Source organism: Crotalus tigris, unplaced genomic scaffold (assembly GCF_016545835.1).
Source record: "Crotalus tigris isolate CLP2741 ecotype Arizona unplaced genomic scaffold, ASM1654583v1 scf7180000023738.1706062, whole genome shotgun sequence".
Lineage (NCBI taxonomy): Eukaryota > Metazoa > Chordata > Lepidosauria > Squamata > Viperidae > Crotalus > Crotalus tigris.
This window is the reverse complement of record NW_024100150.1, coordinates 1,525,001-1,549,058: the sequence shown is the minus strand read 5'-3', so window position 1 is coordinate 1,549,058 and position 24,058 is coordinate 1,525,001. Positions and strand designations below refer to the sequence as shown.

At 46.5% G+C, this 24,058-nt stretch overlaps 2 protein-coding genes across 2 annotated transcripts in view; one reads left to right on the top strand and one right to left on the bottom strand.

Annotated features, from left to right (window-relative positions):
- The first annotated feature begins 26 nt into the window (after positions 1–26).
- Positions 27–21,155, top strand: CTNS (cystinosin, lysosomal cystine transporter). Its single transcript, XM_039321362.1, has 11 exons — positions 27–195; positions 5,479–5,562; positions 7,958–8,042; positions 8,350–8,437; positions 11,339–11,442; positions 11,668–11,799; positions 12,748–12,847; positions 12,936–13,055; positions 16,550–16,720; positions 18,234–18,351; positions 20,447–21,155. The coding sequence occupies exons 1-11, from the start codon at positions 159–161 to the stop codon at positions 20,572–20,574; spliced, it is 1,167 nt and encodes a 388-aa protein (XP_039177296.1). The 5' UTR covers positions 27–158; the 3' UTR covers positions 20,575–21,155.
- A 2,349-nt stretch (positions 21,156–23,504) lies between these two features.
- TAX1BP3 (Tax1 binding protein 3) overlaps positions 23,505–24,058 on the bottom strand; it is a 24,749-nt gene continuing 24,195 nt past the window's right edge. The window contains exon 4 of the mRNA XM_039321375.1: positions 23,505–24,058. This exon is cut by the window's right edge and continues 739 nt beyond it. The gene's annotated coding sequence lies outside the window, so the exon portion shown is untranslated.

Here is a 24,058-nt window from a genome sequence, read left to right as displayed (position 1 = left end):
GGACTCGTTACCACGGAAACGGCCACCCTTTTACCCAACCAAGATGGCCGCTACGGCAAGCGAAAGGGGAAAAGGGGGGAAGGCCCGTCCTGTCACTATATAGAGCCGATCTCGTCAGCAACGGCAAGAACGGGACGCTAGGGACGGGGCGGGGAGTCATGTTCGCGGGATGGAGCAGCGGCTCTACTTCTCCGGGTAAGTGGACGCCCCCTCGGGAGGCGGTGGGGACGGAGACGAAGTCCCGGGGACCAATCTGAGAGGGACGGAGCGACCTGTGGGAAAGGGAGTCAGGAGGACTACCGCTCCCATCGTGCCCTGCGAAGTCTCATCGTGAGCTTCGACGGTTAGCTACCGCGTTGCATGACGGGGGTTGTGGTTTTGGGGAGAGTGAGCCCCCCCCAGATCTGTCTGGCAAACCCTTCTCCAACTGGGCGCCCTCCTACACGATGGGAGTTGTAGTCCAGAACCCCGAGGAGGATAGGGGCGAGAAATGACGACCCTCCCCCATTAGTCGTAGAAATTTATCCCCCTTCTGGTTAGGAAGCCCCTCCCCAAACCCCAAGGTTCCCCCCCTCCCAGAATGTTTGCCCCTCTTGAGTGATAGAGCCTCTGAGCATGGACAGAGTTCATGGCCTCTCGGACACCGAGAATCCTGGGGGTGTTTGGAGGGGGGGAATGGAGCCCACATTTCCCATATGCCTTTGACTACAGTTCCCATTGTTTGTGGAGTGGATTATTATTATTAGTAGTAGTGGTAGTGGTAGTAGTGATAGAAGTAATAGTAATAGTAACAACAACCCGGGGAATCTAATAATAATAATAACAGTAATGTAATAAGTAATAATAATAACAACAATCACATGAGCACCTTTTGCTGGCTTTCTCTCTTATACTTTTTTAAAAAAATGAACAGTTTGTTAACCGCAGGAAAAATGTTTTCCAAGAATTATTTTCAAATGAGTAACCTGTTTCAGATTGGTTTTTCCATTCATCTTTCTCTTTCCTGCTTGGCAGACAATCCAGTTTCTTTTTTGTAAACATTTTTATTTTTATTACTTCAATAAAAAGCAACAGAAACAAACAGTAAGGAAAAAATGGGGGGGGCAAAGAATAGATTACCTACATGCAATGACATACAGGTAGTCCTCGACTTACGACCGTAATAGAGCCCAACATTTCTGTTGCTAAGCAAGACAGCTGTTACTTTGAGTTTTGCCCCGTTTTACGACCTTTCTTGCCATAGTTGTTAAGTGAATCACATGGTGATTAAATGAATCTGGCTCACCCATGGACTTTGCTGGTCAGAAGATCGCAAAAGGGGATCACATGACCCCGGGATACTGCAACCGTCATAAATATGAGTGGGTTGCCATGTGTCTGAATTTTGATCATGTGACCACAGGGATACTGCAATGGTTGTAAGTGTGACAAATGGTCATAAGTCACTTTTTTCAACAGTTACTAAATCAGTGGTTCTCAACCTGTGGGTGGGGACCCCATTTGGGGTCGAACGACCATTTCACGGGGGTCGCCAAACAAGGCTGTCTGCCATTTTTTCCCCCTTTTCTATGGTCACGCCCCTGGCACCCGGTGATGTATAAGTGGTTGGGGGTCACCACAACATGGGGAACTGTATTATGGGGTCGCGCCATTAGAAAGGTTGAGAACCACTGTACTAAATGCACCATTGTAAATTGAGGACTACCTGTATGTAGTGGTACAATTCCTCAGTCATCTATGTTTTATTTAGTTATTTATTAAATTTACCATATATTAGCCTGTCTCATCTAGAGTTGACTTTTATGGTTGTTGTTTATGTTTAAATCAGGGGTCTTCAAACTTGGCCCTTTTATGACTTGTGGACTTTAACTCCCAGAATTCCTCAGCCAGCGTGCCTGTCTGAGGAATTCTGGGAGTTGAAGTCTACCAGTCATAAAAGAGCCGTTGGAAGACCCCTGGTTTAAATGATATCTAAATGTATACCTTTTTAAAAAGACCATTATTGCTGAGCTGAGACATAAAGTGAGAATTTATACTGAGCTGAGACATAAAGTGAGAATTCAGAAGATGAGATTTAATGTACTGATGAAGAGAAAAATATTTTATTTTGCTCTCTTTAGCTCTTATCTATAAGTAAATCATTTAAACAGCTGTTGGCTGGAGGTCAACTGAGCTCCAGCCTGAATGGTCAATAAATCATGGTGGAATGAGGAAGGCAATTATTTTAGCTGTTTATTGTTTCAAAAGTAGATCCAAATCAAGTGGGCGAGGGTAAATATTAGCTCACAACGGAAGTTTTTTTTTCCTTTACAACCCGTGTCAGTCTATGTGATTTATAAGGTTAGTGTTCACACTTGGTTGATCACATTTGCCTTCTTTTGGTACAAGATTGCATTTGTCATATTTCGTACAAGATATCAACACCATAATCCTATCTTGTAGTCAGAGGCCTTTTTTTTTACAGAATAACAGAGCTGTGGAAGGGACCTTGGAGGTCTTCTAGTCTAACCCTTTACTCAAGCAGGAGACCCCCAGACCTTTTCAATACATTAAAACTCAAGATTGTACATGGCACATAGGATTGCAATCTCAATTTTTTTTAAAAAAAAAATGACATTAGCCGTAGAGGTTTATGGCTAAACCGTCCTATTGTGGAGATAAAAATGACAGTTGACTCTTACAGTATCAGATTTCTGTTATGCTGCATTTGCAAACAGTTTCACACAAGGAAATTTCTAGAAGAGCAGATTGTTTCCTGCCATCAGAAGAGCAAATTGTGGCCCTTTTGCATTTGCGAATCATAAGAGTGTATCTGATTGGTGGAAGACAGAGAGTCCTCCATTTAAAACCATTCGTTTTGGGACTGTTGGGAGTTACAGCAGCACTGAAAAAAGTGCTTTATGATCAGTCCTCACACTTATAACTATCACAGCATCCCCACAATCACATGGCCAAAATTCAGCTGGGATGTATTTATGGCAGTTGCAGCATCCTGGGATCACATGAATAGAATAGAATAGAATAGAATAGAATTTGGAATAGAATAGAATAGAATAGAATTTGGGATAGAATAGAATAGAATAGAATAGAATAGAATAGAATAGAATAGAATAGAATAGAATAGAATAGAATAGAATAGAATAGAATAGAACCTTGGAGGTCTTCTAAAGCAGGAGACCCTACACTGTTTCAGACAGGTTACTGTCTAGCCTCTTCTTAAAAACCTCCAGTGATGGAGTGTCCATGATTTCTAGTGGCAAGCTGTTCCACTGGTTAATTGTCCTCACTGTTAGGAGGTTTCTCCTTAATTCCAGGTTGCTTCTCTCTTTGTTCAGTTTCCAACCATTGTTTCTTATCCTGCCTTCAGATGCTTTGGAGAATAATTTGACCCCATCTTCTTTGTGGCAGCCCCTCAGATACTGGAACACTGCTATCATGTCTCCCCTATTTCTTCTTTTCTTTAGACTAGCCAAACCCAAATCCTGCAGCCGTTCTTCGTATGTTTTAGTGTCCAGGCCTTTGATCATCTTAGTTGCTCTTCTCTGATTTTTTTTCCAAACTCTCGACATCTTTTCTGCAATATGGTGACGAAAATTGGCTGCAGTATTCCAGGTGTGGTCTCACTAGGGTTTTATAAAGCGGTGCTAATACTTCACGTGATCTTAATTCTACGCCTCTGTTTTTACAACCCAGGATTGTGTTAGCTTTTTTGGCTGCTGCTGCACATGGCTGGCTCACGGTCAAGTGATCGTCCACTAGGACTCCGAGGTCCCTCTCACAGTGCCTGTTTTTGAGCCGGGTCTCGCCCAATCTGTACTTGCGCCTTTGGTTTTTCCTGCCTAAATGTAAAGCTTTGCTTTTCTCCACATGGAAACTCATTTTGTTGGACAGGGCCCATGGTTCAAGTTTGTCAAGATCTTTTTGATTCCTGAGTTTGTCTTCTGGGGTGTTGGCTACTCCTGCCAGTTGGGTGTCATCTGCAAATTTGATGAATTCCCCTTCTATTCCCTCATCTAACTCAATCTCTTCTGAACCGTCCTTCTTGGTTCTTAATAATAATACTAAAGTTGGAAGGAACCTTGGAGGTCATCTAGTCCAACCCCCCGCTCAGGCCGGAAACCCTATACCATTTTGGACAAATGGCTGTCCAGTCTCTTCTTAAAAATTTTCAGTGTTGGAGCATTCACCGCTTCTGGAGGCAGATTGTTCCACTGGTTAATTGTTCTGACTGTCAGGAAGTTTCTCCTTAGTTCTAGGTTGCTTCTCTCCTTGATTGGTTTTCATCCGTTGCTTCTTGTCCTTGGAAAATAGCTTGACTCCCTCTTCTTTGGGGCAGCCAAAGTCCCCTAATCATCTTTCTTCTCCCTGTTGCCCCCAGGTCTCACCCAATCTGCCCTTTACGACCTTCCCAGCTAGCTTCCAACAAAGAAAGACAGTGGGAAAATCCACTTTAGGACTAAGTGACTCCCTTAACTGCTGTGATTTACGTCGCCAAACAACGCAGTCCGCCATTTTTTTCCCCTTTTCCTTAGCTGTGCTACTCCCTTTTATTCTATTGGCTTTTGAAAGCCAATCGAATAGACTCTCTTGAATAGAGTCTAATTCTATTGGCTTTCCAAAGCCAATAGGAATTGTCCAGGCTATCTCTGCCCTGCTGAGCCCGCCAAAAGTCCCATTCTGCAAACGGTGCTGCACCCGTTGAGTAGTCCTCGACTTACGACCGGTTGAGTAGTCCTCGACTTACGACCGGTTGAGTAGTCCTCGACTTACGACCGGTTGGGGGTCGCGGCATTAAAAAGGTTGAGAACCACTGACTTAACAACTCTGACCAAAAAGGTCATAAATTCGGGGGTGGCTGAACCGCCACCTTGCTTCTCCATGCAAATTTTGGTCTCAGATACAATGCCTTGTTGTGTACGTACAAGACAGCAGCGGGGTGGGGCAGGGACACAGGGAGAGGCGAGACGGAATGAGGCATAGATAATGATTGTTTGCAAAACCTATTTGTCTGATGCAGAAGCCTTTGTGTAGATGAGCAGTTCGCCTACTACACCGTCGAGTAAACTGATGGGACAAACCATACTCCCATTCTTTTGATCTCTGGTTTTGAGCCGCTTGGGGGTACAGCCTTGGTCCTTGGGGATCCTCTTTCTTGGGATCGATTGGCATGAGATAAGGACCGTCATCGGGGAGTTGAAAACTTCCCCCCACACACACACTGCTGATTTGGGACACGTCACGAGTGCAATTTTTTTTTCACTGTAAAAAACCGCACCGGCAACCAGGAGCCCATATGTTTTATCATGTGATTGTCTGCAAAGAGGCTACGATTTGCTTTGGCGATAATTGCATTTTACACAAGCGAGTTTGACCTTTGGAGGCTGGGGTTTTTTTGTTTTGTTTTGTTTTGTTCCCCCCTTTTGGTTTTTTTTAGAAAAACTTGAGAATTTCCCCTTTTTTTGTTGTTCTACTTTGCAGCTGTCGGCTCTTTCGGCAGGATGGGGAAGAGACGCGGCCTTTTCTCGCTGCTGTTTTGGTCCTTTGTCTCTTTCGCCGCCGGCGGTAAGTGTATTTGGCTTGCAAAATGAAGGACTTCAGGGATCTGCGAGCTATCTGGCTTGCAATTTGAACCTGTTCCTGTGTTTTTTGTTTTAAGAGGTGCTTTAGAGTTTTTCAGACTTCGGCACTTTAAGGCGGCTGGGCATCAACTCTCACAATTCCACAGCCAGCAGACTTACACCAAAGCCGGCTGGCTGGGGAATTCTGGGAGTGGAAGTCCACCCCTCTGAAAGCAGGCTGGCTGGGGGATTCTGGGAGTGGAAGTCCACCCTTCTTAAAGCATGTGGGTGGGGGATTCTGGGAGGGGAAGCCCACCCCTCTTAAAGCATGCTGGCTGGGGGATTCTGGGAATGGAAGTCCATCCCTCTTAAAGCAGGCTGGCTGGGGAATTCTGGGAGTGGAAGCCCACCCCTCTTAAAGCAGGCTGGCTGGGGGATTCTGGGAATGGAAGTCCATCCCTCTTAAAGCAGGCTGGCTGGGGAATTCTGGGAGTGGAAGCCCACCCCTCTTAAAGCAGGCTGGCTGGGGGATTCTGGGAGTGGAAGTCCACCCTTCTTAAAGCATGTGGGTGGGGGATTCTGGGAGGGGAAGCCCACCCCTCTTAAAGCATGCTGGCTGGGGGATTCTGGGAATGGAAGTCCATCCCTCTTAAAGCAGGCTGGCTGGGGAATTCTGGGAGTGGAAGCCCACCCCTCTTAAAGCAGGCTGGCTGGGGGATTCTGGGAATGGAAGTCCATCCCTCTTAAAGCAGGCTGGCTGGGGAATTCTGGGAGTGGAAGCCCACCCCTCTTAAAGCAGGCTGGCTGGGGGATTCTGGGAGTGGAAGTTTATCCAGGTTAAAGTTGCCATACTTGAAAAACAACCCCTTTAGATAAACCAGCGGGTGAGGTTCATCTCTTCCTTTTCAGCACCTGCCCCATTTATGCATTCATGGATGCAAATGAGATATTTCTAAACTATGTCCCTAAATCTAGAAGCAAGTTGCTGAGCAAAATGGAGTATCTCTTTTCAGCGTTTACGTCTACATGGGTTATACTAACCTTGGCAACTTGAAGACCTGTAGATTTCAACTCCCAGAATTCCCTAGCCAGCATCTTCTTTCCCTCCCTCTCTTCTTCCCTTCCCTTCCTTCCCTCCTCCCCCCTCCTTCTCCTCTTTTCCTTCTTTCTCTCCTCCCTTTTTCCTTCTTTCTCATCTCCCTCCTTCTTCTTTCCTTTTTTCTCTTCCTCCTCTCCCTCTTTTCTTACTTCTTTCCTTCCCTCCTACTTCTCCCTCCCTTCCTTCTCCTCTCCTCCCATTTTCCTTCTTTCTCATCTCCTCCCTCCTTCTCCTTCCTTTTTTCTCTTCCTCTTCTCCTCTCCCTCTTTTCCTTCCTTCCTTCTTTCCTTCCCCTTGCTCCCTACTTCTGCTCCCTTAATTCCTTCTCCTCTCTTCCCATTTTCCTTTTTTCTCATCTCCTTCCTTCCTTTTTTCCTCTTCCTCTTTCCCTCTTTTCCTTCCTTCCTTCTTTCCTTCCCCTTGCTCCCCTACTTCTGCTCCCTTCCTTCCTTCTCCTCTCCTCCCATTTTCCTTTTTTCTCATCTCCTTCCTTCCTTCCTTCCTTCTTTGAAGTTGAGGTCCCCTCACCTTAAAGCTGCCAAGATTGAAATCCACTGATCTAGATCAGGGATCTCCAGCCTTCCTTTAATTTAAGGCAGTGGTTCTCAACCTGTGGGGTCGCGACTCCATTTGGGGTCGAACGACCTTTTCACGGGGGTCGCCAAACAACGCAGTCGCCATTTTTTTCCCCCTTTTCCTTAGCTGTGCTACTCCCTTTTATTCTGTTGGCTTTTGAAAGCCAATAGAATAGACTCTCTTGAATAGAGTCTAATGGTATTGGCTTTCCAAAGCCAATAGGAATTGTCCAGGCTGTCTCTGCCCTGCTGAGCCCGCCAAAAGCACCATTCTGCAAACGGTGCTGCACCCGTTGAGTAGTCCTCGACTTACGACCGGTTGAGTAGTCCTCGACTTACGACCGGTTGGGGGTCGCGGCATTAAAAAAGAACCACTGATTTAAGGCTTACGCCCTGAGGAATTCTGGGAGATGAAGTCCACAGGTCTTAAAGTTGTCCAGGTTAGACACCCCTGGGCTATAGGCAATGAAGGGTGACATGGAGAATTGGAAGTGTTACACCCAAGAGGCAGTCTGATCCAAGCCTTGAGCTTGGATCAATTGGGTGGGTGGGTGGGTGGGGAGGGGGCTCACGTGCCAGTCTTTTAAATGGACTGGATTATGTGGGTTCCCCCCCCCCCACCTGCCAAATCAAAAATATTCCTGTCCGAAGCCGGAAACGTGGGATGAAAAAGAGACTTCAAACATTCCTGATGTTTGGTTTTTTTCCTTTTTTTTTCTTCCCAGTTGAAGATGAGCCCTCTCTTTTCTCTGCTCCCGAAGAAGTTTCCCTGGAAAACCACAGCGTGCAAACAATCACACTCACCTTCAGGTAGACATTTTTCACCTTCCCCCTCAAGGCAAACACACCTGGGGAAAACCCAGGAAGGGCTATGTAATCGGGCACCTCACCCGGGGCGGTGATTAAAAATTCAATTTTCTTTTGTTACGTTGGGGACTTCCAGACTGGGCGTTCCTTGGAAGATAATGTTGCCGGGCGGTGAATCCTAATGTTTAGGTCACGCCGGCTGGTAGTAGAGGGCTGGGCCCGTCAGCAAGGGCTAGATGGCACCTGGGAAGGACGAGGGTGCGAATTCTCCCCAGCCGATGCGGCCTGTCTTTTTATGGTGTCTCTGCAGTGCTCCACCCAACGAGACTTTGGCAGTAAGCTTCAACCTGACGTATACATCCAAAAAGAATGTCACCATTGTTGAATTACCTGACCAGGTAAGTTTTAGATGAGAAGAGGTGAGGGGAGGTAAGGTGAGATAAGATAATCTTTATTGTCATTTTTTTTTTTTTTACTGTGGGCACAACGGCAAACATCAAAAATGAAATGTAGTTGCCCGCTCTCAAAGTGAAACACATACATGACACATACTATGTACAACATTAACAGGGATAGAATCAAGATCACGTGAAGTGTTAATACCACTTTACAAGGCCTTGGTAAGGCCACACTTGGAGTATTGCATCCAGTTTTGGTCACCGTGATGTAAAAAAGATGTTGAGACTCTAGAAAGAGTGCAGAGAAGAGCAAGAAAGATGATCAGGGGACTGGAGGCTAAACCACATAAGGAACGGTTGCTGGAATTGGGTCTGTCTAGTTTAATGAAGAGAAGGACAAGGGGGGACAGGATAGCAGTCTTCCAGATTCTCAGGGGCAGCCCCAAAGAAGAGGGAGTCAAGCTATTCTCCAAAGCGCCTGAAGGCAGGACAAGAAGCAATGGATGGAAACTCATCAAGGAGAGAAGCAACCTAGAACTAAGGAGAAACTTCCTTAACCAGTGGAACAACCTGCCTCCAGAAGCGGTGAATGCTCCAATACTGGAAGTTTTTAAGAAGAGACTGGACAGCCATTTGTCTGAAATGGTATAGGGTTTCCTGCCTGAGCAGGGGGTTGGACTAGATGACCTCCAAGGTCCCTTCCAACTTTATTATTATTATTATTATTATTAATAATAATAATAATAATAATGTAGTGTGCATAGCAAATAAATATTAAATACTGTCTATCTTGAATCTATAACGGAAGGAGGAAGCTTGAGATGTAGATTTTCGCCTGCCTGGATTGGATGAGATCAGTTGTATTCGATCTGTTTTTCGTTTTGCGATACAAATATAGGAAGTCCTCGACTTACGACGGTGGGGCTAGCGGCCGATCGAAGTTATAACGGCCCTGAAAAACGTGACTTTGGCCCGTTTTTCGCACCTGATGACCGTTGCGACATCTCCACGATCCCGTAATCAAAATTAGGATGCTTTGGCAACTGACTCATACTTATGACAGTGTCCCCTTTTGCAACCTTCTGACCATGGAAGAGCCAGATTCACTTAACAACCATGTTGCTGACTTAACAACCGCAATGATTTACTTAACAATTGTGGCAAGAAAAGTCGTGAAATGGGGCACATGAAACAACTGTCTTGCTTAACAAGATTTGGAGCTAAATTGTGGCTGTGAGTGGAGCTCCATCTGTAGTCCTCGACTTATGACTGATTGCTTAGCAACTATTTAAAGTTTCAACATTGCCCCTCCTTTTCCATGTTCACACATGACACATTCCGGACGCCCAATTACTGGCTCACGTCACGGCGCCCTGCAGCCAGGTGACTATGACTTACGACAGTCTTTGCTGCCAGCTGGCATCGACATCTGGTTTCCAGCAAAAAATATCCCAGAGCAAATAATGGGTTTAACAAATGCGGTGTTCATTTAACGACCTACACGTTCACTTTACGACCGCTGCAAAAAAGTCATGAAATTGGTCACGTGGTCAGCTGCGTTATAAGTGTCCCTATTTAACTACTTACAACTGTAATTGCCAGGCTCAGTTACCGTCATAACTCGAGGATTACCTGAATCTCACTGGTCTAACTGAGATTGAAGGGGCAACACCCTTAGACCAGTGGTTCTCAACCTGTGGGTCGGGACCCCATTTGGGGTCGAACGACCATTTCACGGGGGTCGCCAAATAACGCAGTCCGCCATTTTTTTTCCCCTTTTCCTTAGCTCTGCTACTCCCTTTTATTCTATTGGCTTTTGAAAGCCAATAGAATAGACTCTCTTGAATAGAGTCTAATTCTATTGGCTTTCCAAAGTCAGTAGGAATTGTCCAGGCTGTCTCTGCCCTGCTGAGCCCGCCAAAAGTCCCATTCTGCAAACGGTGCTACACCAGTTGAGTAGTCACGACCGGTTGAGTAGACCTCGACTTACGACCGGTTGGGGGTCGCGGCATTAAAAAGGTTGAGAACCACTGCCTTAGACTGTGGCAACATTAAGAAGGGTGGACGTCTGCTCCCAGAATTCCCAAACCACATGTTTTATGATAGGTGGGCTTCAACTCCAAGAATTCCCTAGCCAGACTGCTTTAAGTTGGGTGGACTTTCACTCCCAGACTTCCCCAGCCAGCCTGCTATAACATTAGTAGACTTCAACTCCCAGAATTCCCCAGCCAGCATGCTTTAAGATGGGTGGACTTCAACTCCCAGAATTCCCCAGCCAGCATGCTATAAGATTAGTAGACTTCAACTCCCAGAATTCCCCAGCCAGCATGCTTTACGAGGGGTGGACTTCCACTCCCAGAATCCCTCAGTCTGCTTATTTTAAGATTGGTGGACTTCAACTCCCAGAATTCCCCAGCCAGCCTGCTAAGAGGGGTGGACGTCCACTCTCAGAATCCCCCTGTCTGCTTATTTTAAGATGGGTGGACTTCCACTCCCAGAATTCCCCAGCCAGCCTGCTAAGAGGGGTGTATTTTCATTCCCAGAATTCCCCAGCCAGCCTGCTATAAGATTAGTAGACTTTAACTCCCAGAATTCCCCAGCCAGCATGCTTTAAGATGGGTGGAATTCAACTCCCAGAATTCCCTAGCCAACCTGCTTTAAGAGGGGTGGACTTCAATTCCCAGAATTCCCCAGCTTTACGCATGGCTGGGCGGAGAATTCTAGGAGTTGAAGTCCACCCATCTTGCCAGGGTTGAAAAACTCTAAGCCCCAAGACAAGGTGGAGTCATGATCCATCAGGAACAGCCTGAAAAAATGGTTGGATTGCCATCCATCCGGCCATACGCCCATCCCTTGAATCTCATCGACAGTTCATAGGTTTTATGTCTCCATCTCTGACAGGTCATAATTACTGCAGGCCAAAAGGAGGCACATTTCCTTGTGAGTGCTAAAGAGGTCGGGCAGGTGACAGTATATCTGCAGGTGAACACATCCCACCAGATCGGGTAAGCGTCCATAACCGAACCCACGTTCAGCCGGTAATTCCATTCATCAAGATATAATTTCACTCACTGGCTATTTTTCCTCTTCGCTGGCCACCTCCAGCTGAGGCATCAAGGGTGGAGTCGTAGGAGGAAAAGAGGCAGAGCCCAGGGGGGCGGCGTCAAGCGAGTCATCAGTTTAGAATCGTTACGTTCCCACAAACATAGCCCTCTCTTTTTCCTTTGCAGGCCCAGAATCCGCTTCCTTGTGATTCACAGCAAGGCCGTAAGGATCGTGGACCAAGTGATAGGTTGGATCTACTTCCTAGCCTGGTCGGTTTCCTTCTATCCTCAGGTGTTTGAGAACTGGAGACGCAAAAGGTAAAAGACACAACAGTCCTCAGTTTCCGTGCTCTGGTGTTAACCAAGTAAAATGGCATTGAGAAGGCCCAACAGTGGTTGGCACGGCCCTCCGATTCCGCACGTTTTAATTTTTCCAACAGGTTGCCTTGAAGCCGACTAAAAATTAGCCAGCTTCAGTTTCCCGTCTGTTGAAACAGGGAGCTCCTTTGTTTCCCCCCAAAAGGTAGTCCTCAACTTACGACGGTAACGGAGGCCAGAATTTTCGTGGTTAAGTCATTGTGATCTAAATTGAGGCATCAAATAATCACGCTCACGCTCAATTTTATGACCGTTTTTATGATGCTGGTCAAGGGAGTCGCCATGGTCCTTAAGCAAATCAGATGGTTGTTAAGCGAACATGTAGTCATTAAGTGAATCCGGCATATCCCGTGCGTGTTTTTTGCCATTTTCTGCTGGAAAACAAATTGTGGTCATGTCTTAAAGCAGGCTGGCTAGGGAATTCTGGGAGTGGAAGTCCACCCCTCTTAAAGCATGCTGGCTGGAGGATTCTGGGAGTGGAAGCCCACCCCTCTTAAAGCCTGCTAGCTAGGGAATTCTGGGAGTTTGAGTCCACCCATCTTAAAGCCTGCTGGCCGGGGAATTCTGGGAGTGGAAGCCCACCCCTCTTAAAGCAGGCTGGCTGGGGGATTCTGGGAGTGGAAGTCCACCCCTCTTAAAGCAGGGTGGCTGGGGGATTCTGGGAGTGGAAGCCCACTCCTCTTAAAGCAGGCTGGCTGGGGAATTCTGGGAACAGGAGTTCGCTCATCTTCAACTTTGGAAAACGCTGGTCTAGAAACTGAATTTCTCCAGCTAACTGACAATTGCCATTGCAAGGTTCTGAGTTTAGCACACTTGTGAAATTCCTGAAAACTAGCCAGGTTGGTCCCACAACTGTTCCTCTGAACTTTTCCCGGTTCCTTCCGCCAGTGTTGTGGGACTTAGTTTTGATTTCATCGCGTTGAACCTGACCGGCTTCATTGCCTACAGCGTCTTCAACATTGGACTCTTTTGGATCGTCCCTGTAAAGGTACCTAGGTCCTGTCTTCCCTGGCTGGGTGTCATCAACCACCTTGGGCCACCCATTTTAGTGTTAACAGCTTTGCCTTCCTCCACAGGAACAATTCCTGCACCGGTATCCTAATGGAGTGAATCCTGTGGACAGCAACGATGTGTTTTTCAGCCTCCATGCTGTAGCCCTCACTTTGTTCATCATCTTCCAGTGCTTAATCTATGAGGTAGGTGCGCTGGTGATGTTCCCTAGTTGGGTCATGAAACGTCTGCAGGAAAACCACCCAGCTCAGAGAGCACCAAGGACCCCCCCCCCAGTCCCCGTCTTCCTCCCTTCTAGCACTGATGATGTTCCCTAATTGGGTCATGAAACATCTGGAGAAAACCACCAAGCTCAGAGGCACCCACAATTGTTGTCCTTTTCTTCCTCTTAATAATAATAATAATAATAACAATAATAGTAATAGTAGTAGTAGTAGTAGTAATAATAATAATAATAATAATAATAATAATAATAATAATAATAGTTGGAAGGGGCCTTGGAGGTCATCTAGTCCAGCCCCCTGCTCAGGCAGGAGACCCTATACCATTTCAGACAAATGGCTGTCCAGTCTCTTCTTAAAAACTTCCAGTGTTGGAGCATTCACCGCTTCTGGAGGCAGGTTGTTCCGTTGGTTAATTGTTCTCACTGTCAGGAAGTTTCTCCTTAGTTCTAGGTTGCTTCTCTCCTTGGTTAGTTTCCATCCGTTGCTTCTTCTCCTGCCTTCAGGTGCTTTGGAGAACAGCTTGATTCCCTCTTCTTTGGGGCAGCCCCTGAGATACTAGAAGGCTGCTATCATGTCCCCCCTCGTCCTTCTCTTCATTAAACTAGACATACCCGATTCCAGCAACTATTCCTTGTATGCTTTAGCCTCCAGTCCCCTAATCATCTTTGTTGCTCTTCTCTGCACTCTTTCTGGAATCTCAACATCTTTTTTACATCGAGGTGACCAAAACTCCAAGTGTGGCCTTACCAAGGCATTGTAAAGTGGTATTAACCCTTCACCTGATCTTGATTCTCTCCCTCTGTTAATGCAGCCTTGCACTGTGTTGGCTTTTTTGGCAGCTGCAGCACATGGCTGGCTCCTATTTAAGTGATTGTCCACTAGGATTCCGAGGTCCCTCCTCTCCTCCTCCCCCCCCCAGCAAACCCCACTCCCTTCTAGCACTGATGGTGTCACTAGTTGGGTAACGAAACATCTGCAAGAAAACAGCCAAGTTCAAACGTCACCAAGGACCCCACAGTCCTCTTCCTCCTTCTCTTTTTCTTCCATCTCTTTCTTCTCTTCCTCTTCTTCCCTCTTCCTCCTCCACTCCACAAACGCCACTCCCTTCTAGCACTGATGGTGTTACCTAGTCGGGTAATCAAACATCTGCAAGAAAACAACCCAGCTCAGAGGGCGCCAAGGACTCCACGTGTGTCTGTCTATCCTTTCCAAGTCCTCTTTTACCTTACAGGTAGTCCTTGACTTATGACACCACTGAGCAAATTCGTTAAACTGAATTTGACCCCATTTTATGACCTTTCCTGTCGCAGTTGTTAAGTGAATTACTGCAGTTGTTAAGTGAGACAGTCGTTAAGCAAATCCGACTCCCCCCCATTGACTTTGCTCATCAGAAAGCCACAAAAGGCGATCACATGACCACAGGGACGCAGCGATGGTCATAAATACGAGTCAGTTGCCAAGCATCTGAATTTTGAGCACATGAGCCCGGGGGATGCTGCAATGGTCGTCAATGTGAAAAACGGGCATAAGTCCATTTTTTCAACGCTGTCATAACTGTCATGGTTCCGATAGATGAAATTCTTCAAAAGAACTTCGAGGCATTGTTTACCTTAAAGGATCTTTTATTCGAGTAGCATAATATCGGCACTGCATAATGGAAGCCAAAAACTGAATTCCCCTCCCCTGGGCACATAGTATCAAAGCACATTTCCATCCTCCAGTTAACAGTCATAAACCACATTCCCCAATTAGCTTCCTCTCCCGTTCTTATCATCTCTTATTTCAATAACCTTGATTCTCACCCTAGGTTTAGTGTTGTTATGTCTAGCTGGACTCTCGTTCACATCCCTCTCTCCCAGCATCATCTCACTCTAAAAGCAAAAGGCAAAAGATGGCTACATTTCCCTCTGTTGTCAATGCGAAAACATCCGATGTTAGCAGCGATGACACACACAGCCAAACAAAAGAGCATGTTGTTGTTTCTAGTCAACAGCTCTAATTGTAATTGTTTCTAAAAATATTAGACAGACAGACAGAACCTCTGAAGGTCATAACAGAGCATTGGAAGGGACCTTGGAGGTCTCTAGTCCAACCCCCTGCTCAAGCAGAAGACCCTAGATCAGCGGTCCCCAACCCCCGGTCCGTGGACCGGTACCTGCGGCATGCCAGCAACCGGTCCACACAAACAAGCCAAGCCCCATCCGCGGGATGCAGGCAGCACACAAAACCACGCACCCTCCGGCCCATGGAAAAACCTCTCTTCACGGAACCGGTTCCTGGTGGTGCCCGAAAGGTTGGGGACTTCTGTGGCATAGGATTTCCTTCCTGAGCTGGGGGGTTGGACTAGAAGACCTCCAAGGTCCCTTCCAACTCTTGTTATTCTGTATTCTGGACACAGAGATTTTGAGAAGGAAACGGAGGATTTGGGGGGTGAGGCAGGATTTTACCTCCAGTTCAAGCAGGAATGTTTGGCAGACTGCAAAGGTTCCTCTGCCCACGGGCGGCCCGTGGGCGGCAAATTCCTTGGCCAGCCTTGAGTTGACCCGTCAATTCTGTCCATTGATGCCCACTGGGGAACTAATTTGTGGCTGGGAAATGTTGACTGACTCTCTCTCTTTCTCTCTCTTTCTCCCTCTCTACATATATCTATCTGTCTGTCTGTCTATCTATCTATCATCTATTTATACCTATCTATCATCTATCTATGTCTATCAATCAAATATCTACCTATCATCTATCTATGTCTATAAAATATCTACCTATCTATCTGTCTATCTATCTAATATATATCTATGTCTATCTATCAAATATCTATCTACCTATCTATCTATCTATCTATCTATCTATCTATCTATCTAATATATATCTATGTCTATATCAAATATCTATGTCTATCTATCAAATATCTATCTATGTCTATCTATCTATATCTATCTGTCTATCATCTATCTATGTCTATCAAATCTCTCTCTCTCTACCTCTCTACATCTATCTATCTGTCTATCTGTCTGTCTGTCTGTCTATCTATCATCTATTTATACCTATCTATCATCTATGTATCTATCAATGAAATATCTACCTCATCTATCTATGTCTATCAAATATCTATCTATCTGCCTGTCTATCAAATATATATCTATGTATCTATCAAATATCTATGTCTATATCAAATATCTGTCTATCAAATATCTATGTCTATCAAATATCTATCTACCTATCTATCATCTATCTATCTAATATATATCTATGTCTATATCAAATATCCATCTATCAAATATCTATCTACCTATCATCCATCTATCTATCTATCTATCTATCTATCTATCTATCTATCTATCTATCTATCTATCATCTATCATCTATCTATGTCTATCAAATCTCTCTCTCTCTCTCTCTCTCTCTCTCTCTCTCTCTCTCTCTCTCTTTCTCTCTCTCTCTCGTTGCTTCCCCCGCAGAGAGAAAGTCAGAAGGTGTCTCGAGTCGCCATTGGGTTCCTGGTGGCGGCGTGGCTGTTTGTCTTCACCACCCTGGCTGTGACTGTGGCCCAAATCATCACCTGGTTGCAATTCTTGTTTTATTTCTCCTACATCAAGCTGGGAATCACGCTCATCAAGTACTTCCCCCAGGTGAGCGAAGGAGGGATCGGTTCTCGGGTTCTGCCCGACCCTCCATGGACTCTGGGAACCCACACTGAGCAGGGGTATAGTTAGTCCTCGGCTTACAGCCACCATTGAGCCCAACATTTCTGTCGCTAAGTGAGACATTTGCTCAAGGGTGACTCAGCCTTCCGTCCTTCTGAGGTGGGTAAAACAAGGACCCAGATTGTTGGGGGGTGCAAGAGGCTGACTCTGTAAACTGCTCAGAGAGGGCTGTAAAAGGCCCTGTGGAGCAATATATGTGCTATTGCTTGGGAAAGGGGAGGGAGGGAGGGAGGGAGGGAGGGAGGGAGGAAGGAAGGAAGGAAGGAAGGAAGGAAGGAAGGAAGGAAGGAAGGAAGGAAGGAAGGAAGGAAGGAAGGAAGGAAGCCATGGTGGTGCAGTAGTTAGAATGCAGCATTGCAGGCTGACTGACTGCCCACAGCCAGGAAGTTCAACCTGACCGGTTCGAGGTTGACCCAGCCTTCCATCCTTCCGAGGTCGGTAAAATGAGGACCCAGATTGTTGGGGGCAAATAGGCTGACTCTATAAATCACTTAGAGACAGCTGTAAAAGGTCCTGTGAAGCGATATATAAGTCTTAAGTGCTATTGCTTGGGAAGAAAGGGAGGGAGGGAGGGAGGGAGGGAGGGAGGGAGGGAGGGAGGGAGGGAAGGAGGGAAGGAAGGAAGGAAGGAAGGAAGGAAGGAAGGAAGGAAGGAAGGAAGGAAGGAAGGAAGCTATGGTGACACAGTAGTTATAATACAGCATTGCAGGCTGACTCTGCCCACTGCCAGCAGTTTGATCCTGACCGGCTCAAGGTTGACTCAGCCTTCCGTCCTTCCGAGGTCGGTAAAATGAGGACTCAGGTTGTTGGGGGCAAATAGGCTGACTCTGTAAACTGCTCAGAGAGGGCTGTAAAGCTCCCTGTGGAGCGGTATATAAGTCTAAGTGCTGTTGCTATTGCTAAGTGAGTTTGGCCCCATTTTACGTCCTTGCTTGCCACAGCTGTTAAGTGAATCCCGGCAGCTGTTAAGTTAGCAACATGGTTGTTAAGTGAATCCAGCTTCCCCATTGACTTTGCTTGTCAGAAGGTCGCCAAAGGGGATCACGTGACCCCGGGACACTGCAACCGTCATAAATACGAGTCATAGTTCTTGCAGAAAGCTGGCCATTTGCCTTCTTTCGGAGAGTCGTTGAGGCCACTTGGAGGTTTTTCTGTGTCCTCTCTCCAAAAGGAGGCAAATGATCAGCTGTCTGCAAGGAGTATAAATCCTTCCATTCCCCGCCATCCAGTCAGAGCAGAAGAAACTTCTGGGATGAGAAGCGAAACGTCTTCAAAGAAAAAACAAGAAAGTCCAGTGGCCTCCTGAAAAAACACTTTTGGGACAACGATGACCTGGACGACTGAGAACCTCCATAGACAAGATGCTAACTTGTTTGAAACCTTGTTTGTGGAAGAGATGTTCTTTTCCTACTTATCCAACATTCTGGTCTTGTTTTAGGCCTATCTAAACTTTCGCCGGAAGAGCACCATGGGCTGGAGCATTGGCAACGTCCTGCTGGACTTCACTGGAGGTGCCTTCAGTCTCATGCAGATGTTCCTGCAATCCTACAACAACGGTAAGGGCGGCCCGTCGAGTCAGACAAGTCAGAAAAGGTGACATTCGGGTAGTCCTCGACTTACGCCCACAACTGAGCCCAGAATTATGTTGCTAAGTGAGGCAGATGTCAAGTTTGTTTTGCCCCCATTTTACGAGCTTTCTTAAATGAATCACTGTGGTTAAGTGAATCATGCGGTCGTTAAGCAAATCTGGCTTTCCCCATTGACTTTGCTTGTCAGGTCACAAGAGGGGATCACATGATCCCAGGACACTGCAACCGTCATAAGTACATGCCAGTTTGCCAAACATCCGAATTTTGATCGCTTGATCATGAGGATGCTGCAATGGTCATAAGTGAGAAAACCGGTCGTAAGTCACTTTTTTTCAGAAATGGTTGTAAATCAAGGACTACTTATACTTTGTGGGTCTAGTATGCATCCCTCAGGAGCTATCCATAATCCCTCTTCACTGCATAGCTAAAGGTAATTCTTAACTTACAATCTCAATTGGGACCAGAAATTGCATTACTAAGCATGGCGTGCCCAATTTTACGACTTTTTTTGCCACTGCTGCTAAGCAGATCACTGCAGTCGTTAAGTGAATCACAGGGTCTTTAAGCGAATCTGGCTTTTTCTCCATTGACTTTGTTTGTCGTATGCCAACTGGGAGGGTCGCAAATGGGGATCACGTGACACCGCAACCATCAGAAATACATGTCAGTTGCTGAACAACTGACTTTTGATCATGTGTCTGTGGGGAGGCAGTGGCAGTTGTAAGTGTGAGGACCAGATGTAGGTCACTTTTTTCAGTGCTTTTGTAGCCTAACAACCACCTTGCTTAACCATGAAAATTCTGGCCTCAATTGCGATTGTAAGTTGAGGACCATCTGCACTCTTCGGTGATGGATTAATCTTGCTTGTAAATTCCTCAGGAAAGCAGTAGAAATGTGTTAAGATATTTAATAATTTAGCAGTTGGAGCAGTGGGGCTGTGCAGTGACCGCAGTTGTGGTTGTTTGGAGAGTGCTGGCGCCTACACGAGGCAATCTGTTCTGTGATTGGTTGCTGTGGATGTGGAGGGGGAGTTTCCCTTTTTTCCCGCCTTTTTCTTCTGTGTGCTCTGTGATTTACCTCATGATGCTCCTGTTTGCCTATCTAGTTTGCTGTATATGTAGATGTAAAACATATTTATTTATATAAAGCTACAAGTTTGTGTCAGTGTCTCTAACTGCATTTGGACACCGGCTGAGCAATTCCCTGACAGTTTAGAGCAGGGGTGTCAAACTGCTGGCCCACGGGCCGGTTTCATCATACCGGAGCCGCGCCCACCCCGTTGCCGGCAATGGCAAAAAAGCTCCGATACATTGTGTGACGTCACGTGACATCGTGAGTTTGACATGTCTGGTTTAGAGACTGGAGAGGGTCCCTTCTGAAAGTATGATGGGAGACATATCCCTGAGGCAAAGAGATGCACTTTTATGTTTATCCATTTTGAAAAGGAGAGAAAAACGATGGATTCACACATATTCATAGCTAATAATCTAATAGATCTCAAGTTATCTCCTATCCTTCTGTTATCAATGGAGAACAACTGTCTTAGTGAACTTAGTTAGCTTAACATTTGCATCGTGTAGTTGATTGGTTGGAGAGTGCTGGCTCCTGTATGAGGTAATTTGTGCTGTGATTGGTTGCTGTGGGAGTGAAGGGGGAGTTTCCCTTTTTTCCCACCTTTTTCTTCTGCACTCTCTTTTGTGCTGTGATTTACCTCATGATGCTCCTCCTGTGTTGATTTACCTCACAATGCCCCTGACTATCTAGTTTTCTGTATATGCAGATGTAAAACATAAAATATAATATAAAATATAATATAAAATATAAAATATAAAACTACAAGTTCATGTCAGCATCTCTCACTTCATTTGGACACCTGCTGAGCAATTCCCCATACAAAATTGTACAGACTCTTCAGGAAAATGCCCAAAATTTTCATTGCACTGTGAATTATAAATAGGGGGGAAATCTATTTATGCTTTTCCAAGTATTTATTAGCCTCTGTCTGTCAACTCGACCGCTTCTTGTAAGCTCTCATTGTCTCTTTCTTCTTCTTCTCCTTCAGACGAATGGAAGCTGATTTTTGGAGACCCCACCAAGTTTGGCCTCGGCCTCTTCTCCATCATCTTCGACATTGTCTTTATGATCCAACATTACTGCTTGTATCGCACCGTTTACGAGCAGTTTGAATAGCTCAGTAGCCTGTCCCGAGGGTGCCCGCTGCATCGGGAAGCTTTATTCCAAAGAAAACCAAGACTGGCAAAATTGCTACAACTCGAGTTTCCGCGCCACCTTAATTGCACCAAAACTCCTTTTCCACGTTGTGCCTTCGCATCTTGCAATCCGGCAGTGCGGCCTTGCCATAGTCATCTTCCCCTGAATTCCTCAGGTGTGAAGTCCTCAAAAAAAGCTTCCGGGGAAGTCATGGTCCGCAGAAGAATAAATGCTCCTCTTTTGCCATCCGATTTCTTAACAGAGGTGCGACAGGAATCCTACATTGAAGGCATCTTAGCCAGCAAGAACATGCTTGAGGAGAAGGCTGGTTACGAGGAAGAGAAAAACGGTTGTCATCTGTCAATCAGTTAAACCTGAAGGACATCTCGTGTGACTTCAGGACCCCCTTGAACGGGGGGGGGGGAGAGAAGTGGATGGAGGATGTGGGACTACCTCGAAAAGCTTTACATTGGTGTCAAAGAACAAGGCACTTAAGAACCTCTATGTGAAATGGCTGAATTCAGGGATTGGTATTATTAAAGATTGTGTAACAGCTCTTTAACACGTGGTTGATTGACGAAGGCTCCTTTTGAAAGGAGAGGTGGTCTGGTTGTGGTTTGAAGGGGATCGGGAAACCCGAGTGAGGTTTGAAGGGGTTCAGGAAAAGCTGAGTGAGGTTGTGGGTCCCTCCGGAAGGGAATTGCAGAGCCCCATCTGTAACCGTGACAACCCTGTTGTTGGGTTTCAGTTAAGACCCTCTTGACCTAACCGGGATTGAAGACACAGGGATCTGCTCCGAAGGACACTTTTGCTATTTGTGGGGTCCTTACTGCTCTCTGAACTGGGTGGTTTTCTTGCAGACGTTTCATGACCCAACTAGGTAACACCATCAGTGCTAGAGGTTTTGCGGTTTATAGATTTGCCCTGTTGGTGAGAATAGGCTGTTGGATAGATGGAGGAGGAGGAGGAGGAGGACAGATATGGATTGGTGGGTGGATGGATGGGTGGATGGATGGGTTGATGGGTGGATGGATAGATGGGTTGGTGAGTGGATGGGTGGATGGATGGATTGGTGGGTGGATGAGTGGGTTGGTGAGTGGATGGTGGGTGGGTGGGTGGGTGGATGGATGGGTTGGTGAGTGGATGGATGGGTGGTGGATGGTTGGTGGGTGGGTGGATGGTTGGTGGGTGGATGGGTTGGTGAGTGGATGGATAGGTGGGTGGGTGGATGGGTTGGTGGATGGTTGGTTGGTGAGTGGGATGGATGGGTTGGTGGGTGGATAGGTGGATGGGTTGGTGGATGGATGGTTGGTGGGTGGGTGGATGGATGGGTTGGTGAGTGGATGGATAGATGGGTTGGTGAGTGGATGGGTGGATGGTTGGTTGGTGGGTGGGTAGGTGGATGGGTTGGTGGGTGGATGGATGGGTTGGTGAGTGGATGGATAGATGGGTTGGTGAGTGGATGGGTGGATGGGTGGGTTGGTGGGTGGGTAGGTAGATGGTTGGTGGGTGGATGGGTGGGTGAGTGGATGGTTGGTTGGTGGGTGGGTGGATGGATGGATGGGTTGGTGAGTGGATGGTTGGTTGGTGGGTGGGTGGATGGATTGTTGGTTGGTGGATGGCTTGGTGGGTGGATGGATGGTTGGTGGATGGATGGGTTGGTGAGTAGATGGATGGGTTGGCGGGTGGATGGATGGGTGGGTGGGTGGAGGCCTAGGACTGGGGTGACGGCACGCGTGCCCACAGAGAGGGCTCTGGCACCCGTGCCATAGGTTCGCCACCACTGCCCTGGAGGATTAAATGGAGTATGCTATATTTTTCTGGGTGTCGCATCGCATGTCTGAAATATTCTAATTTTCATTTTTTAATTGATGATTTGATGATTTCCCTTGGCTTTCCCAGGCGGCTTATCACCTCCTCATACGTTCGCCGCCGTTCTAGGGAAACGTCCTCCCAGTTAAGACTCAAACGAGATTCCCCAAACATCCGGCTGGCAGAATTCTCGGCCATTCTGCTGGTCAGCTCAGGTGTCATCTTTGTTCTGAAAGGGGAGGGGGCTTCTCCTGTCCCTTCCCACCCTCCCCAGAATAGGCAGGACAAGAGGCAACGGATGGTAACTAACCAAAGAGAGAAGCAACCTAGAACTAAGGAGAAACTTCCTGACAGTGAGGACAATTAACAAATGGAACCACCTGCCTCCAGAAGCGGTGAATGCTCCAACACTGGAGGTTTTTAAGAAGAGACTGGCCAGCCATTTGTCCGAAATGGGATAGGGCAGTGGTTGCGAACCTATGGCACGGGTCTCAGAGGCGGCACTCAGAGCCCTCTCTGTGGGCACGAATGTTGTCGCCCCAGTCCTAGGCCTTCAGCTGGGTTTTATAAAACCTTTTCGCTTTAGGCCTCCGCCGCTGTGTGCAAAAAAAAAAAAAAAAGGTTTAATCAGTCAATTTCAACTTCTCGTGGGAAAAAAAGATCTTGCAAAGTTGGAATTGATTGAACTTTTTAGTCCCACCCAGTCTGCCGTTACCACCGCATCCACGCCCACCCAATGGGCCACACCCACCCAATGGGCCACGCCCACCCAGCACCCGACGATGCAAAAGTGGGTTTTGGGTTGCATTTTGGGCACTTGGTCTCTAAAAGGTTCGCCATCACTAGTATAGGGTTTCCTGCCTGAGCAGGGGGTTGGACTAGATGACCTCCAAGATCCCTTCCATTATTACTATTATTATTATTATTATTAAGAAATGGTTGTAAGTCAAGAACTATTTGTACTTCTACAATGTTTCCACAGAATAAGCCATTTCTCATTAATCTTCTTGGGCATATATGCAATTTTTCTATTGGCTCCAGGCTTCTAGCTTAATTATTGTTATTACTTTTTTAAAAAAAGGAAGAGACACTTGAGATCAGAAGTCCAGCTTGATTTTATTTTGTGTAAAACAATCCACACCAGCAAGTTGGCAGCTTTAACCTCCGAACTAAACCGATGCGATCAGGCGGAAGAAAAAAAATAACAAACCACAAAAGGCTTTGTCGAAAAAAGGCCGTCCTTTCCCGCCGCCGTTTCCGCTCCGAAAGAACAAACCACAGGGATTAAGAAACCGGTAAGAAGAGTGGTGAGTCTTGTGACACATCTTCTTCACAAGACAGGCCGAGATTTAACGGCCCGGACGTTAAGCCGGCGCACGAGTCAAAACAAGCAGTAATCTACTGAAATAAGTTAGTGATACAAATGTCGGAGGGGACGTTATTTACAAGACGTACAAAAGGAGAAATTGGGCACAACAGTCGTGATCGGAGGCGAACTTTGGAAAAGTCGAGACGCACCCGAGGGTGGAAACCGCGGCCTTCAGACAGAACGGGCTCAAGGACGTCGAGTGCGGACGCCGCTAGCGTCGGCCCGTTTTTGCCAATGATGGTTAACCGGAATTCTGGCTGAGCAGAGGGCCGGGCAAATGAA

What these genes read in the sequence shown, in the direction of transcription:
- CTNS (XM_039321362.1), top strand. Translation starts at nt 159, where the DNA reads ATGTTCGCGGGATGGAGCAGCGGCTCTACTTCTCCGG. An exon ending in TTGTTGAATTACCTGACCAG is followed by an intron (nt 8,438 to 11,338) that starts GTAAGTTTTAGA and finishes CATCTCTGACAG; the next exon opens with GTCATAATTACTGCAGGCCA. An exon ending in TCATCAAGTACTTCCCCCAG is followed by an intron (nt 16,721 to 18,233) that starts GTGAGCGAAGGA and finishes GTCTTGTTTTAG; the next exon opens with GCCTATCTAAACTTTCGCCG.